Source organism: Cryptotermes secundus, unplaced genomic scaffold (genome assembly GCF_002891405.2).
Source record: "Cryptotermes secundus unplaced genomic scaffold, Csec_1.0 scaffold161, whole genome shotgun sequence".
In the NCBI taxonomy this organism is placed as follows: Eukaryota; Metazoa; Arthropoda; class Insecta; order Blattodea; family Kalotermitidae; genus Cryptotermes; species Cryptotermes secundus.
In genome coordinates, this window is record NW_019738350.1 from 61 (window position 1) to 17,767 (window position 17,707).

The 17,707-nt window shown below is 41.6% G+C and overlaps 1 protein-coding gene across 1 annotated transcript in view; it reads right to left on the bottom strand.

Annotated features, from left to right (window-relative positions):
- Positions 1 to 5,110: 5,110 nt before the first annotated feature.
- The window catches only part of LOC111870718 (facilitated trehalose transporter Tret1), a 30,345-nt gene continuing 17,748 nt past the window's right edge, over positions 5,111 to 17,707 (bottom strand). Inside the window, exons 5-6 of the mRNA XM_023863219.2 lie at positions 15,137 to 15,409; positions 5,111 to 6,524 (exon numbers count right to left, since the gene is read on the bottom strand). Coding sequence (XP_023718987.1) covers positions 5,763 to 6,524; positions 15,137 to 15,409 — 1,035 coding nt within the window. The 3' untranslated portion in view covers positions 5,111 to 5,762. The remainder of the gene's footprint in view (positions 6,525 to 15,136; positions 15,410 to 17,707) is intronic.

Here is a 17,707-nt window from a genome sequence, read left to right on the forward strand (position 1 = left end):
CCTGGTAATGATGATGAAGTTGAAAAAGTCGCCGAACACTCCTTAGTAGACAAAAGTAGTGATGGGTCTTGAGGTGCTCATGAAGGTGAAGTAGTCGCCGAACACTCCTTAGTAGACCACAGTGGTGTTGGACCGCGTAGTGCTCACGAAGGTGAACAAGTCGCCGAACACTCCTTTGTGACCAACAGTAGTGACGGTCCTCATAATGATTATGATGGTGAAGAAGTCGCCGACCACTCCTTAGTAGACAACAATGGTGATCAACCTCGTAGTGCTGAAGAGGGCGGCGAAATTATCGAGAGGATCCACGTTGAACCGCCAAAGCGACAAGGCGAATGCAGTCGTGAAGGCGGCAAGCCTTCATCTTGCTAGTATGTGAATATTAAGCCACGGCTTAAATCCAGTATAAGCGCCCTCGTGCCCACTTATCGCACTGGCCACTTCTTGCTATGTCCTTCCTGTATATTTTCCACGTTAATCTCCCATATAGTATGGGCCATGTCAAGGACTCTCAGGGTTTGAAGACCTAATCCGATAACTAGGACTTCTAGCAGGAACAGTGACAAGCAGATTTCAAGAAGCAGTGCCGTTACATGACGTATGAGTCCCGTGGAATAACGTAATATTTAGTGTATAAATTCAGTGACATTAGAATAATTTGTAATTAGAGCGAGGGCACACCGAGGAAACTGGCAGCCGCAACGCAGCCACAAAGATTAAAACCATCACCCGTCCTCTACAGCTCTACAGGGCCTGTCGGATTATCAGCAGTGGATGACTATCTACTCAAGACGCCTACAAACAAATGAATCATTGAAACGCGTTACAGAACAGCTGACTTCTAAGAATCCACGCGGAAATGCAATCGTTAGACGACTGGCATGCTGCTTTGCCTAGAAATTGAGTTATGAATCACTGAAACGCGTTACGGAACAGCTACTGTAATTTCAATGAATCCACGCGGCAACTCACTCGTTAGAAGAGTGGCATGTTCTGTTGCCTGGAAATTGAGTTTCTCAGTCTACCGGCGAGTTTCGTTGCCATTTGCTCAATTTGCGCTGCTCGACACATTAGGCCGGGCGCATGTTGAGGCGCAGGCAGGACGCACGTTCACAGCGTGAGATAGGAGCGAAGTGTGAAGGACGCAGTTATTATCGTTGAAATGTGGCATAACACCTATTACTTGATATAAGTTCTGAATCTGATTCAGACGATCAGTTCGAAACGGAGATGTTGGCGGCATTAAGAAGGACAAAATCTATGAAAGGAGCGGATGTCGCTTTTGCATTTAGGTTGTCAGTTTTCATAGTGTGTTCCAGGCCTATGCAGTAGAATTAATTGTAATTATTAAAAGTAATTGTAATTTGCTTTTGAATTATTTGTAATTATAAAATATGCAGTAACTCTGCGTATTTTCTATTTATTTATGTTCGTATGTTTGAATAAACGTTATTTCTAATAATTTTGTTATCTTATTTTAACATGATGTTTGCTGAAATTTGTGCAATAATTTATAAATTTTGAAATTTAAACATCACATTGAAGATATGGGGGTTAGTTATTTCTAAATAACTTATGGTAGTGGTTCTCAAGGTTTTTACCTCTGAACCCCCCTCCATTGACAAGAGAAAACACTCTCAGGCCCCTTTCCTGTTCTTTTTATCAAAATAGAAGTCATGGTATGTTTGAAGTTTCATTCAGTTTATTTTATGTTTTTCTGAATACTGTAACGAGCTTTGCCACTTAAGACGCCGTTCAGTTTGCTAATTGGTTTATTCAACAACCTACAAGTCTTGGCTTCAATTAATTATAACACTGCTACGGGTTTACACGCTTTACAAACCCTACACAATATTCTATTCACTCTATCTTCAGTAGTCTACACGTATTCACCGTACGATACGGGAGCTATTCCACACGCTATCACTTCTAATAACACGTTCCTATATTCATCTTTCCGGTCGGCTACTGTTCCATCCGCACTGTGTCACTCCTGCTCAAACACTGACTGACTGACTTCCTGGCTAATTCGTAACTCACTGTGGAATAGTGTCCAATGCTCCTTATTTAGCCTCGTTACGGACAAAACAGAAAACAGTCACGTAATAGCCACCACTGTTGTGTAAGGTCGTGTTTACCGATTGCCTAGGAACAGTCGTTGCACGGACTCCCCGCCGTGTTTGCAAAGGCGTTGCTGGTCAGCGCTGCAGGGAGTTGTTTACCGCTACGTAGCAACTGTTGCGTCTAGTGTTACGTCACCGAGGGGAAAGGGGTGTCTACCGAGCGTTGCACACTGATGCACCGAGTAGGGGTATTTGACGTCACTTTCGAGAGCACAGAGATCACGCGACCCCCACCTCCCGCTATGCCATCCACCTCACAATATTACTTAGTAGTTTTTTTACTCAAAATTAAAATATCACAAAAGAAAGTACGGCTGTCAATCCCACTGTTTAGTGGATGACGCAGTACTATAGACAGGCTATCAGCGTATAAAGTCGCGCACTAATAAGATGCCCGCTGGTAATAGGCTGCATATGTGAGAGAGAACAGGAAAAGAAGCGGTCATTTTATTGCTAGTAGGTTGGGACTATGTCCCTTGTACTGCGGCCATTTCTGGCCTATTGTACGAGCCCCAGATGATAGGTGAGGGTGATTGTGGAGCAATTGGTGGAATGAAGACTGGCAGGGGAAACCGAAGTACTCGGAGAAAACCTGCCCCAACGCCACTTTGTCTACCACAAACCCACTTGACCAGATCCGGGATCGAACCCGGGCCGCCGCGGTGGGAAGCCAGCGACTAACCGCTTGAGCTATGGCGCGGCCCCTAAAGAAGTGGTTAGAAGAATATAAGTGTAATAATGTACCCAAACGAAAAAGTTAAATGCCGAACGACAGCGTGAACATTGAAAAACATATAAAAACCTTTTCTGCTGAATTGTAGCGCTCTGCAGATTACTGTAAATATAACACACAAATTAGGGTCCATTGTTTATCTTCCGACAAAATTGCAACACTTTTACATGCCACACTTCAACACTATATGTTTCGGCCCCAAACGGCCATCTTCAGGTGTTTTTATTTCATTTAAAAACTGCTACACTCTTTTCATTCGTGTTAAAATCACACGCTGTAGTCTTCTTTTTAAGTAAAACGAGATAAAATCCTTTAAAATTTCTCTTGCATATTATTTCACATCACCCGGGGTGTCGTCATTTTCGTAAATGTACCAAGGTGTTTTTCTCGGCAGCTTGCTCCTCATGTTCGTGATCTATTTTCAGTTTTTGACCGCCATATGCTCCTGGTTTGTGTGCGCTTCCTCCACAGCGGTTGTTGTTGTCTTTACTAGCCCTTTAATCAAATATCTGTAACATAAAAACACCTGAAGATGGCCGTTTGGGGCAGAAACATGTAGTGTTGAAGTGTAGAATGCAAAAATGTTGCAGTTTTGACAGAAGATAAACAATGGACGCTAATTTGAACAATTGCAACGGGATGCTGAAATACAGAATTATAGCACACAAAATAAAGTCTTCAGTATCTGCTTGCTAGTCGTTGCTCGGTAACGAATCTTATTTGGTTAACACTTCACGGCTGAATATTTAACTACTTAACTGCCTTCTGAATTATATTACAAATGAATGGTCTTTTATAAGTTCGGGAGGACCGAATAGAAGATCTTGATCTCCTGTATCCGTTATAGCGAAAACGCCTGGTGATCCCAAGAATCCTCCTATCAACGGAAACCTTTGCTGAATCTTTGTTTACATGAGAATGAGTTTTAGCGAGAATTTGATAACAGGCCCCACCTGTACAAAACTACAACATTACCTAACCATTTTATGCATACGTGTATTTGCCTTGACCACAACACTATAACCTTGTGAGCAGCTTGGCGTCGCATTTCTTTTGAACGGCAGAAGTATGTTTTATATGAAACGATAAACATGCAAACTTGTTTATCCCAAATTATTTTCGATGCAATTCCTTGCAAGAACATTTATATTCGGCTTTTAGAAGGTTTTGTCATGTGTAGATGATTCATGAGCACTTGTGCACTGAGGTAATGTACAAAGGCGAGATTCAGTAACATGACGCGGAGGGTGAACCTCTATATACGTCAAGCAGATAACTACAAAAAAAAAAAGGTATGTACCTTGAATTTTACTCTATTTAAAACTAAATATATGGGATTGGGCATTCGCTTCTACTAGCGGAGGGCGCGACCTTCTGTTAGCGGAATTTAAATGTCCGACTGCACAAAACGGGATACTTTGGCCACGATGACCATACTCATTACTGTAACGATCGGTGCACTTCGGACGTTAAAAGTTAATCGACATTGAGGAAATAAGCCCACAGCTTTAAAACAAAAGCAGTCCACAGTAACATAATTTAAATTAAAAGCGTATAAAATCAAATTTTGATCACTGCCCGACAAATACATATTGATTTATTCATTGTCAGGAGATAGAATACTAACCCACAATACCTTATATTAGACATCTGTTCTCACATTATTATAATTTTCTATATATTTTATTACACATTTGAATGAAATATCAGAAAGGCAATAATTATGAAATGTACTCATATATTAATTATTTTTGTTATGGAACCATTAAAAATATTTGTGTAATTATAAATATGACCATTGTTACCAGATATATCTTTTTTATGAATATGCATACATGACATATCAAACGAAGTAATTCAGAAGGAACTACATATTAAGCTACGTTTGTGAATGTTCCAGAACTCTAGCATTGAGAGCTTCATATCAGCCATTGGTTCATGTGGCCTGTTAGTTTCTAGCCATTTCTTAAATGATATTCCTAGGTATTTGACTTGTTCTTTTAGTTGTATGTTGATGTGATTTATTTGCACTGGGGGGCACGTACCTTTTTGGAGGATGAAAGTTGTTTGTGTGGACTTTGATTCATTTACCTTGATTTTCCATTTGTTTAACCATGCTTCTATGAGGATTAGATGATCTTGCAAGATGAGAGGAAGCTGTGCTTGTATTGTCATGGGTAGCGAAGATAGCAGTGTCATCTGCAAAAGTTCCTATCGTCGTTTTTGTTGTTTTGTGCTATAATTTATTTCAGTATTTTTGTATTCCTTTTTATGTGTTGTTTCTGAGTAATCCAGTGATTCTGTAAAATGTGAGGACTGCATTTCTAATTTTTCAAAAATGTTTTGGTTATGATTGGTAATGTGTGCACAGTTCTGTTCATAAGTACCATTTATAATGCCAATACTCTCTTTTTATCTGGTTTCCTAATTGTTCAGGCTTCAATTGGATGTGCCAACATAGGTCTTTCAAAGTTCTCTAAATGTTAATTCTTGCATGGGTTTATAACAATGATGGTCTAGGTCTTGATATATTTCTCCAGTTACTTGCATAAATATTTATATTTTTAAGAGTAACTGTATTCACCATTATTTGATATATTGTAGTCCACACAGTTAAAGGCACTGACTTCTTTTGAATAAATTTTTCTTTTATTTGGTGGTTGAAAGTTATGACAGCTGAAGCTGTCAGGAATTGATTTGCCACTGCCATGGACAGCAATACACATCATTGAATCATTATGTTGTTAATAGTATGATTGTGTTTAGATTCACTTATGATGCCATGAAGGTTTGCATGGCACCAATATGTCTTACTTGCATATGGGATTGTCTACCTTGAACCTCAGCTGTTAGCTGCAGTCTTAACGAAACTTGCCTCCTTATATCTTTGTATTGCTCGTTTCTTGTCATTTATTTCTTGTGAGCCATAGAACATTTGGTTGTAAGAAATATTCTTCTATTTGCACAAGAGAGCGCCCTTTTGTTTCAGGCAACATTAGGTATATAAACAGTGAACATAATAATGAAGACACACCAAATATCCAGAAAATGCCATGAATACCAACTGTTTTTACAACTGAAGAGAATGCTTTAGTTGCACAAAACATACCAATATCATTCATGGTGAAAATATAAGCCCCAGCAAAACATCTAATCTTAGATGGCAGTATTTCTCCAATCATTGATGGTGGCATTACAAAATATCCATATGTATTGAAAGCCACATATACGAGTACCAGGCCAATTAATATCCAGGCTTCAATACTTTGCATGTAAACAAATGTACCAATCAATACTGCACTAACACCTGAACCAAGACCTGAAGAAATGCAAACTGTTCGACGTCCAATCCACACTAACATTACACAAGAGACAGCCATGAATACTACTCTTGCTGTTGACGTTAAAATGGTGGTTAGGTTGACGTCTAGACTTCCATCACTTTTGAGCCCTGAGATGATATCCACAGAATAGAATATAAAGAGATTGGTTCCACAGACAATTTGCACAATGTTGAATATGTGGATGATAATGAATGGCTTGTATACTTGAGGTCTCAGATATTGTTTCCATTTCTGACTAAAGGCCAGACTTGTATTCATTTGGTTGGTGTGTTCTCTCTCTTCATCCTTTATTCTTTTCAAGAGTTCTTGTACATCAGTCTCTACCTAGAGAGAAACCACATGATAGATTATTCCCAATTGTATTTTATATCATTCTGGAATTGCATCTAGAGTGTACTGTAATTGTACCATCATTACATTGTGTTTTAGCTAAATTCTGTTAAAGTACACATATTACAATGCATTTAAGTTAGAATATTTTCATTTATTTATAGCTTATGCATGATTTGAAGCTTTTATAATGTCTGTATATAGTGAGGATCTTGTGTAACCATTTGTATTAATGTGGACCTAGTGCCCAATGTTTCAGAGACTGCCTGATGCAACCCAGCTTGGCACAACACATATCACGCCACCACCTGATGATGGAAACAGAGACTGCCTCATGCAGCCCAGCCTGGCACAACACATATCACGTCACCACCTGATGATGGAAACAGAGACTGCCTCATGCAGCCCAGCTTGGCACAACACATAACACGTCACCACCTGATGATGGAAACAGAGACTGCCTCATGCAGCCCAGCTTGGCACAACACATAACACGTCACCACCTGATGATGGAAACAGAGACTGCCTCATGCAGCCCAGCTTGGCACAACACATAACACGTCACCACCTGATGATGGAAACAGAGACTGCCTCATGCAGCCCAGCTTGGCACAACACATAACACGTCACCACCTGATGATGGAAACAGAGACTGCCTCATGCAGCCCAGCTTGGCACAACACATAACACGTCACCACCTGATGATGGAAACAGAGACTGCCTCATGCAGCCCAGCTTGGCACAACACATAACACGTCACCACCTGATGATGGAAACAGAGACTGCCTCATGCAGCCCAGCTTGGCACAACACATAACACGTCACCACCTGATGATGGAAACAGAGACTGCCTCATGCAGCCCAGCTTGGCACAACACATAACACGTCACCACCTGATGATGGAAACAGAGACTGCCTCATGCAGCCCAGCTTGGCACAACACATAACACGTCACCACCTGATGATGGAAACAGAGACTGCCTCATGCAGCCCAGCTTGGCACAACACATAACACGTCACCACCTGATGATGGAAACAGAGACTGCCTCATGCAGCCCAGCTTGGCACAACACATAACACGTCACCACCTGATGATGGAAACAGAGACTGCCTCATGCAGCCCAGCTTGGCACAACACATAACACGTCACCACCTGATGATGGAAACAGAGACTGCCTCATGCAGCCCAGCTTGGCACAACACATAACACGTCACCACCTGATGATGGAAACAGAGACTGCCTCATGCAGCCCAGCTTGGCACAACACATAACACGTCACCACCTGATGATGGAAACAGAGACTGCCTCATGCAGCCCAGCTTGGCACAACACATATCACGTCACCACCTGATGATGGAAACAGAGACTGCCTCATGCAGCCCAGCTTGGCACAACACATATCACGTCACCACCTGATGATGGAAACAGAGACTGCCTCATGCAGCCCAGCTTGGCACAACACATATCACGTCACCACCTGATGATGGAAACAGAGACTGCCTCATGCAGCCCAGCTTGGCACAACACATATCACGTCACCACCTGATGATGGAAACAGAGACTGCCTCATGCAGCCCAGCTTGGCACAACACATATCACGTCACCACCTGATGATGGAAACAGAGACTGCCTCATGCAGCCCAGCTTGGCACAACACATATCACGTCACCACCTGATGATGGAAACAGAGACTGCCTCATGCAGCCCAGCTTGGCACAACACATATCACGTCACCACCTGATGATGGAAACAGAGACTGCCTCATGCAGCCCAGCTTGGCACAACACATATCACGTCACCACCTGATGATGGAAACAGAGACTGCCTCATGCAGCCCAGCTTGGCACAACACATATCACGTCACCACCTGATGATGGAAACAGAGACTGCCTCATGCAGCCCAGCTTGGCACAACACATATCACGTCACCACCTGATGATGGAAACAGAGACTGCCTCATGCAGCCCAGCTTGGCACAACACATATCACGTCACCACCTGATGATGGAAACAGAGACTGCCTCATGCAGCCCAGCTTGGCACAACACATATCACGTCACCACCTGATGATGGAAACAGAGACTGCCTCATGCAGCCCAGCTTGGCACAACACATATCACGTCACCACCTGATGATGGAAACAGAGACTGCCTCATGCAGCCCAGCTTGGCACAACACATATCACGTCACCACCTGATGATGGAAACAGAGACTGCCTCATGCAGCCCAGCTTGGCACAACACATAACACGTCACCACCTGATGATGGAAACAGAGACTGCCTCATGCAGCCCAGCTTGGCACAACACATATCACGTCACCACCTGATGATGGAAACAGAGACTGCCTCATGCAGCCCAGCTTGGCACAACACATAACACGTCACCACCTGATGATGGAAACAGAGACTGCCTCATGCAGCCCAGCTTGGCACAACACATATCACGTCACCACCTGATGATGGAAACAGAGACTGCCTCATGCAGCCCAGCTTGGCACAACACATATCACGTCACCACCTGATGATGGAAACAGAGACTGCCTCATGCAGCCCAGCTTGGCACAACACATATCACGTCACCACCTGATGATGGAAACAGAGACTGCCTCATGCAGCCCAGCTTGGCACAACACATATCACGTCACCACCTGATGATGGAAACAGAGACTGCCTCATGCAGCCCAGCTTGGCACAACACATATCACGTCACCACCTGATGATGGAAACAGAGACTGCCTCATGCAGCCCAGCTTGGCACAACACATATCACGTCACCACCTGATGATGGAAACAGAGACTGCCTCATGCAGCCCAGCTTGGCACAACACATATCACGTCACCACCTGATGATGGAAACAGAGACTGCCTCATGCAGCCCAGCTTGGCACAACACATATCACGTCACCACCTGATGATGGAAACAGAGACTGCCTCATGCAGCCCAGCTTGGCACAACACATAACACGTCACCACCTGATGATGGAAACAGAGACTGCCTCATGCAGCCCAGGCTGGCACAACACATATCACGTCACCACCTGATGATGGAAACAGAGACTGCCTCATGCAGCCCAGCTTGGCACAACACATATCACGTCACCACCTGATGATGGAAACAGAGACTGCCTCATGCAGCCCAGCTTGGCACAACACATATCACGTCACCACCTGATGATGGAAACAGAGACTGCCTCATGCAGCCCAGCTTGGCACAACACATATCACGTCACCACCTGATGATGGAAACAGAGACTGCCTCATGCAGCCCAGCTTGGCACAACACATATCACGTCACCACCTGATGATGGAAACAGAGACTGCCTCATGCAGCCCAGCTTGGCACAACACATATCACGTCACCACCTGATGATGGAAACAGAGACTGCCTCATGCAGCCCAGCTTGGCACAACACATATCACGTCACCACCTGATGATGGAAACAGAGACTGCCTCATGCAGCCCAGCTTGGCACAACACATATCACGTCACCACCTGATGATGGAAACAGAGACTGCCTCATGCAGCCCAGCTTGGCACAACACATATCACGTCACCACCTGATGATGGAAACAGAGACTGCCTCATGCAGCCCAGCTTGGCACAACACATAACACGTCACCACCTGATGATGGAAACAGAGACTGCCTCATGCAGCCCAGCTTGGCACAACACATAACACGTCACCACCTGATGATGGAAACAGAGACTGTCTCATGCAGTCCAGGCTGGCACAACACATATCACGTCACCACCTGTTGATGGAAACAGAGACTGCCTCATGCAGCCCAGATTTTCACAACACATATCACATCACCACCTGATGATGGAAACAGAGACTGTCTCATGCAGTCCAGGCTCGCACAACACATATCATGTCACCACCTGTTGATGGAAACAGAGACTGCCTCATGCAGCCCAGATTGGCACAACACATATCTCGTCACCACCTGATGATGGAAACAGAGACAGTCTCTGAAATGTAGGTCATTGACTCCAAACTGACATGTTTAATTGCCCAAGAAGACTCATTTCATTTATGATTTGTTTAATAATGTTGTCAGTAACTTAGACTGTATGTGTTGAATGATATGCTGATTAGTGAATAATGAACTGCAAAGTATGAGATAGGAAATGGCCGTGGCATAGTCTGAGTTACTATTCTAGCATGTGCCTTGTAGGAGACTGAGGAAAACCACGAAAATCCGCAGCCAGAATAATTGGCGACCTAGCTGAGATTCAAGCACACTTCCAGAATGCATGTCAGAGGAGTCACTGCTTGAGCCAACTTCCTTGGTACTAAGTTAAACATTTCTTAGTAATCTCTCTTAGGTAAGGTCTGTTTGCATCATAAATCCAACAAAAGCAGCATTAATTCACACGCATTTATAAATAAGTTAAAGCACCTTCACTGAAGTTGCCTACTAAACAGTCTTGCTCAGTAAATCAATTTTACCATGGGTGTCAACTTCTGTAGGCATCATCTGTAATGGCTGGGCGCTCATAACTGTGGTACTTTGTGTTAACTATTGCCATGCCTATTCTTCTGATCAGTTGTTGTATGGTACCATTTGGCTTAAAGTACCAATTACGCTCAAGTAGTTGATGGTTCCTAATTAATTTGATCCCTATACATCTCTTCATTCTTCCATCCATTGCATGCAGGAACCCTAAGTTAAAGACAGCTGAAGAAAAAGACAGTTTCACCAAATGTCACCATCAGGATTGTGCAGAACTTACACACGTCTTCTGAACTATGTTATGGTGTGATATCGGGACTTAGGTAGGACTTTGACCACACCATAGCTCAAGCGGTTAGTCGCTGGCTTCCCACCGCGGTGGCCTGGGATCAATCCCAGGTCTGGTCAAGTGGAATTTGTGGTGGACAAAGTGGCGCTGGGGTGGGTTTTCTCCAAGTACTTCGGTTTCCCCTGCCAATGTTCATTCCACCAAATTCTGCATCATTATAATCACCGAGGGCAGGCTACAATAGGCCAATCAGTGGCCGCCGTGCCGAGTGGACACAGTTGAACTCCACCCCCACTAAGTGAATTAAAATATTAATTAGGTAAGACTTCATTGCAACACAGAATAAAAATTGAGATATTCAATGGAGAACAGGGATCACAAATTCTTTTCTAAATTTCCATTTTTCGAATGCAGTGGCATTGTTGATTGAGACACTATGCTACAAGCCAGGAGGTCACGGGTTCGATTCCTGATGAGGTCCTTGGATTTTGCAATTGACCTATTCTTTCCAGCCGCAATATACCCTGTGGTCGACTTTTGAATGAGCACCAGGAACCTTCCTGGGGTTAAAGAGTGGCCAGTACATAAGACTGACAACCTCACCGCCATCTGTGAGTCGATGGTCTAGAAATATCTGGGAGCCTTGACGTCTCACAATGCTATGGGTCTCCACAGCCTGTTATGGGGATAACTTTACTTTTTTATGGAACTGAAAGTTTTCAACTTCATTTTCCATCGTTGCACACCTATTAGTGTAACTCTATGAGTGACAGCTTGAGTAATTGATGCACCATACACTGCTCTGTAACATTCACAACTTTGTTTTCTGCATTCAGTCAAGGTAAGAAGGGTTAAAAAGGTAAAGCTATCCTTGTAAGAGGCCATGAAGGCCCATAGGGTTGTGAAACGTTGAGGGTCCCACATTATCTAGATCAGCGTTGGCCAACCTAATACATCTCGAGGGCCAAATTTAGTTTATAGAACACCATCAGGGGCCAGATACAGTGTTTCTTTCAGACGAGTGGTCGGGGAGTATTGCCCCCCAAACTGAATCAGTCACAACCCGTGTAAAAACAAGTGCATTTGAACCTATGTATTTAAATTTTACGTTTGCACCAATAATATTAAGCCGATATTGAAAATTTCACCAATCGATTTTATTGCCTTCTATCACTTCTACCCCCAGAGCATTCTTTCATAAAGAAACAGTGGCCAGATCATGCCTTATGTTTAGTTTTATATATGCCGGGGGAAAATGCAATTATAATTTAAGAAAGAAAAATAAAATGCCTTGAAATTTGCAACTGTTTACCATAAAACAGCACAAATTCCTCTTTCAGCAGGGATGAGCACAAAAGACTTCCAATTATAGTTTTTATTGTCTAATGATTATACCTAAATCCTCATATACACACTGTTTTAATGAGAGCACTGTAGTTTCATAAAACTGGAAACCAATGATATAAAATCCACTTCTAATTGTGAGGTTGCCACTCGAAGAATATGCGATAACACGACATCTGAAAGTCTGTTCCTGTTCTTAGACTTTACATGCTTCAGCGATGAAAACGCTGTCTCGCATATGTAAGTACTTGCAAAAACAGAGCAAAGTTTGAGAGCCCAATTTCGTAACAGTGGGTAACGTTCTGGTGAAAGCAGTTTCCAAAAGTCAATTCCAGTAACCTGAGATGTGTTTAAGGATGGGTCACATTGAAGTTCACAAAGCTCTAATTGCAGATGACCTGGCTGAGATTCTATATCACAATGTATAGGATTACTGAATAAAGAAATATCAGGTCGAAAGCTTTCAAAATCGTTAAATCGTCGGTCGAACTCTGAAGACAAATCTTCAATAATTTCAGTGTAGTCCCTAAACTCCAAGCCTTCTTCTTCTTCTGAGAGTTTCCGACAGCAAGGGAAATGTAGAAGGTTATTTTTGTCCAATGCAGACTTAAATAAATGTAGCTTTTTACGGAAACTGTCAACAAAGCCAACCATCTGACATATTGTCTGCTTCTTGCCTTGCAATTGCAGATTCAGGACATTCAAGTGTTGAGTGATATCAGTGAGAAAGGCCAAGTTTCTCAAGAATTCGACGTCTTCGAGATCATTCTGCAGTTCAGCAGAATTCGTAACCTCTTCTCTTAGGAATGTTGCTATTTCATGACGGAGTTCAAAGAACCGTACCAGACATTTCCCACGGCTTAACCATCTTACTTCAGTGTGCAGAAGCAGGTCCCCGTAAGCAGAATCCATTTCTTCCAAGAGGGTCAGAAATTTTCTGTGAGTGAGTGATCGATTTCCTCCTCTGATCAAATTAGTAATTTTTGTGACAGTAGCCATGGTGGTAGACAGTTTAATTGATTTGGCACATAGAGCCTCCTGATGTATAATACAATGCAAGGTAGGTACAGTAATTTGATTCTGTCTTAAAAATCCAACAAAACCGCTTATTGTCCCTGTCATTGATTTAGCGCCATCTGTTACTACGGAGGACAATTTTTCAAAACCACCGAATTCCTCCACTGCACTCTTAACAGCGTTAAAAATATCGACACCTCTAGTTGTGCTGTGTAAAGAGCACACTTTTAACAACTCTTCGAAAATTGTAAAATCTTCCTTAATTGCACGAACAAATATCAGTAACTGATTAGTATCCGAAACATCTATGCTTTCGTCGAGAGCAATTGAGAAATAGGAACAATTAGCGATAATGTCTTTCACATTATTAGATATCTGGTTGCTAATATCTTCCAGCCTCCTAGTAACAGTCTGTTTTGAAAGGGGCACTGTTTGAAATTTGTTTCCTACCTTATTTTCATTGAAAGCTTCTGCCATCTTTATCGCACAGTTCTTAATTAATTCACCATCACTTAACGCTTTTTTAGCTTTCATTAATTCATATGTCACGAAATAAGAAGCCAGCAAAGCTTCTTCTTGTTGTTTTGTTTCATTGGTAAAAAGAGATTTCTGCTGGAAAAGTTTTTTCTTTAACTGATCGCAGACTACTTTCCTTGATTCACAAGAGTGTTTTCCGAACTTCTGTTTATGATTTGTCATGTAATGCCTCTTTAGGTTGTACTCCTTTAAAACTGCTAGCACTTGAAAACATACTAAACACTGTGGCTTGTGGTCTTTATTTAATATAAAAAAATAGTCATGTTCCCACTCAGATTTGAACGCCCTATTTTCACTATCAACTTTTCTCAATTTACTATTTGACATGCTGTATCACTTACAATAACTTCAAACACAATTTTAGTTGAAAAACAGTTCTACACTCACACTCTGTAATCACACTTCACTTTCTAAAATCGCACTAACTGGGAGACATTTCTGCTAGAACTGGCACGTAAGAAAAGCCAGGACGCCGAGCGAAACGGTAAACATCCCATCGCCGCGAGCAAGCTGGGAATGGTTACTATTTTGAAGGTGTCATAAATCCTTCACAACTACGGTCTTCCCTTCAGTGCCATCTCCCTACAGAAGTAGGGTTGGGGGACTTGGGATTTCCATGACATGAACACAGTTATTAGAAAACAGCTTGAACTGTCCAACTCGGTAAGAACGTATACACTCAATTGCAAAATGCTGTAAGCTAATGAAACGTCCTATTTAAAACTGAATTCTATGCCAATAGAGCTTACGAAGTTAAGATTTTTTAAAATAAACCTGAGACTTGGCAGGGGGCCGGAGTAAATCAAGTCGCGGGCCGGATGCGGCCCGCGGGCCGCCAGTTGGCCATCGCTGATCTAGATGATTGACTCAAAAATGACGGTAAGGTTGTCAGCCTTACGAGGCGGCCACAATTTACTCCCCAGGAAAATTATTTAATTAACAGAATGAATGTGTATCTTACCTCAACCTGATGGTTGGGTCCCCATAACCATCTGAACACCTCATTGGCTTTGTTGATGTGATTGTTTCTGACCAACCACACTGGACTCTCATGCAGAAGACTATAGCCCACAAGATCTACAAATGTAATAGCAGCTCCCACTCCTGCTGCTATTGGCCAGCTGACATTGGTGCCAATTAGGGAAATCAGCATTATGCCTCCAGAATATGTTAGGAGGATGCAGGCAGAGAGGGTGCCTCTTAGTTTTGAGTCTGCCATTTCTTCCAGATGGAACTGTAACAAATGATGTGTTGAACACCCATGGCTTTATAAAGTAACTAAAACTTCAGTAAGAGTTTTGAACTGAAACTAGCCCAATAAAGAATATATTCAGATAGTTCAGTGTTCAGATGCCACCCTGTTTCAATGTTGTGCGGTACCTTCTAGTCCTCAAACCCAGTCAAACACACTTCACTATCCATAAAATAGGATGGCTCTTATAAATGGAACTAAATTTGATTACTGCAAAATATTGTGAGTCATCAACCTGAACAAAATGTCTAATGATAGGTGTCTACTATTTCCTACTATTCCTAGCTTTGTGAATTTTGTCCATTGTCCAATGCTCTAAAAGTGAACGCAGGGTTTCAGGAGCTAGATCTGCTCCCTCAGATGAGGGGTTTCTACTCATCTGGGTCCATTTGAAAGAACTACTCACCTAATCACCACGTGTGTAATTGTTCAGGTATAAACAGTAGTTCATACATAATGTGTACATGTGTTTAAGATCTGCCATCACATTAAATTTCTCATGCCTGGCCCCAGTGGTTCATTAGTTATCACCATGAAACTGAAACCTAAAAGAAACTTGACACTGTCATCATGTTATTCTACATTCTGTAAAACAATTACATTCTCAAACTTTGCATATTTCATCCAGCTTTATTAGCTACATTACTTAAGGACCATAAGGTGAGCAGCACTAATATTGCTCACACTTTACAAATTCGTGCATCTACCTGCAATAGTATAATATTCATTCCAAATTTCATGAAAATAAATTAGTTCATACAAAAGTTAGTGAAACACACACACACACATACTCACAGCTTTATATCATCATAAGCCTATTTTTTCCTTCCATATCGAAAGGACGTTAGCAGAAAATTGACTACATTTCTCCTACAAACGTGAAAGTGTTAATATTATCTTCTGTGGACCCAGAGAAACAAAGGATGGTCAGTCACAACTTGATTTCTGTATGTAGAGTATCAAATAGTCAGTTATGATATTGTAGTTATGTGTTCCTGTTGCATGTAATGTGGAGCCTGTTCTGTTTTAGACAATTCTGGATAAGAAATTTATCAGACAAATGTTTACCTAAACAGACCATACTATACGTTTCATTTAAACACATATTAATCAGCCTAACTAGTTTCATGGGTATGCCAAACTCTTATCAGAATATTGTACAATACTTCCCTCCTGCCAGATTTTGTAAAATAAAAAAAGGAGTGTCTTGTTGCTTGTTTATAACGACATTTTTCACATCTAAGAGGCTATAAAATATACATAATCAACATACTATACAACTTACAAAATGCTACTACACATCTGCATTACATAGGCCTACTACACATTTATAGAACAAAACAAATATTACTTAGCCCTATTACATATTTACAGAATGCACAAAATATTACCTAGCACACATTTGTAGAACACACAAATATTAAATACTACATATTTATAACTTTCAAGGGCTGGTCGATCCGATTCTGTTAACTGTATTTCACTGAACTCTTAGCACTTTTTAATGACTGAACATCATCCTTTGAAAATTTATAAAATTCTGAACAGGACTTGCTTTCATAGTTCACTGTCACCTGGAGTTCTGCCTTGATTAAATCTGTTGAGCATCTGTTTCTTGTGTCACTCCACTTACTTTTCATGAATGAAAAGATTCACTCCACAAAAGCATTTGAGCCAGGAATGCTAAACAAAAATCCTACCACTTTGGAAATATTTGGTACATCATACTCAGGTACTGAAGAAAAATATGTAAGCCAGTTTGCTACATAATTACCGTATCTGTTCACACCGTTGCAGAGGTAATCTCGATGGCTGCTTAACGCCTCATACAGGTCATCAATGCAAACATTTTCACTTAGCTGAAACACTTCTATGGCTTTTTCAAAAACTTTGAACTCAATCCTTTCCTGTAGAGAAAATGCTGCAAGGGATGCATAGGAATTGTCATCTGTCACATCATATCGTTTTTGCAGATACTGAAGCATATTGCTATAAAAGCTGTTCAGGTCTTCAGTAACCTTTTTCTGTAATGGCATAGACAATCCATTAATGAGTACTTTTGCTTTGATACCAAAAAAGTTGTCTTTCCTCCTCTGCTGGATTTTAGAACTGAGAAGTTTCATTTGTTTGTAAGTCTCTAGTACACTTAAGTCAGACCTTTCCAGTGTTTCATCTACAATTTCCAGCTGACATCCAATATTACTTAAGAAATTAAAGTAGATTTCAGGCAACACTGCTTCCTCTGGGTCATCTTTCATGAAAATGTTAGATAATAATTTT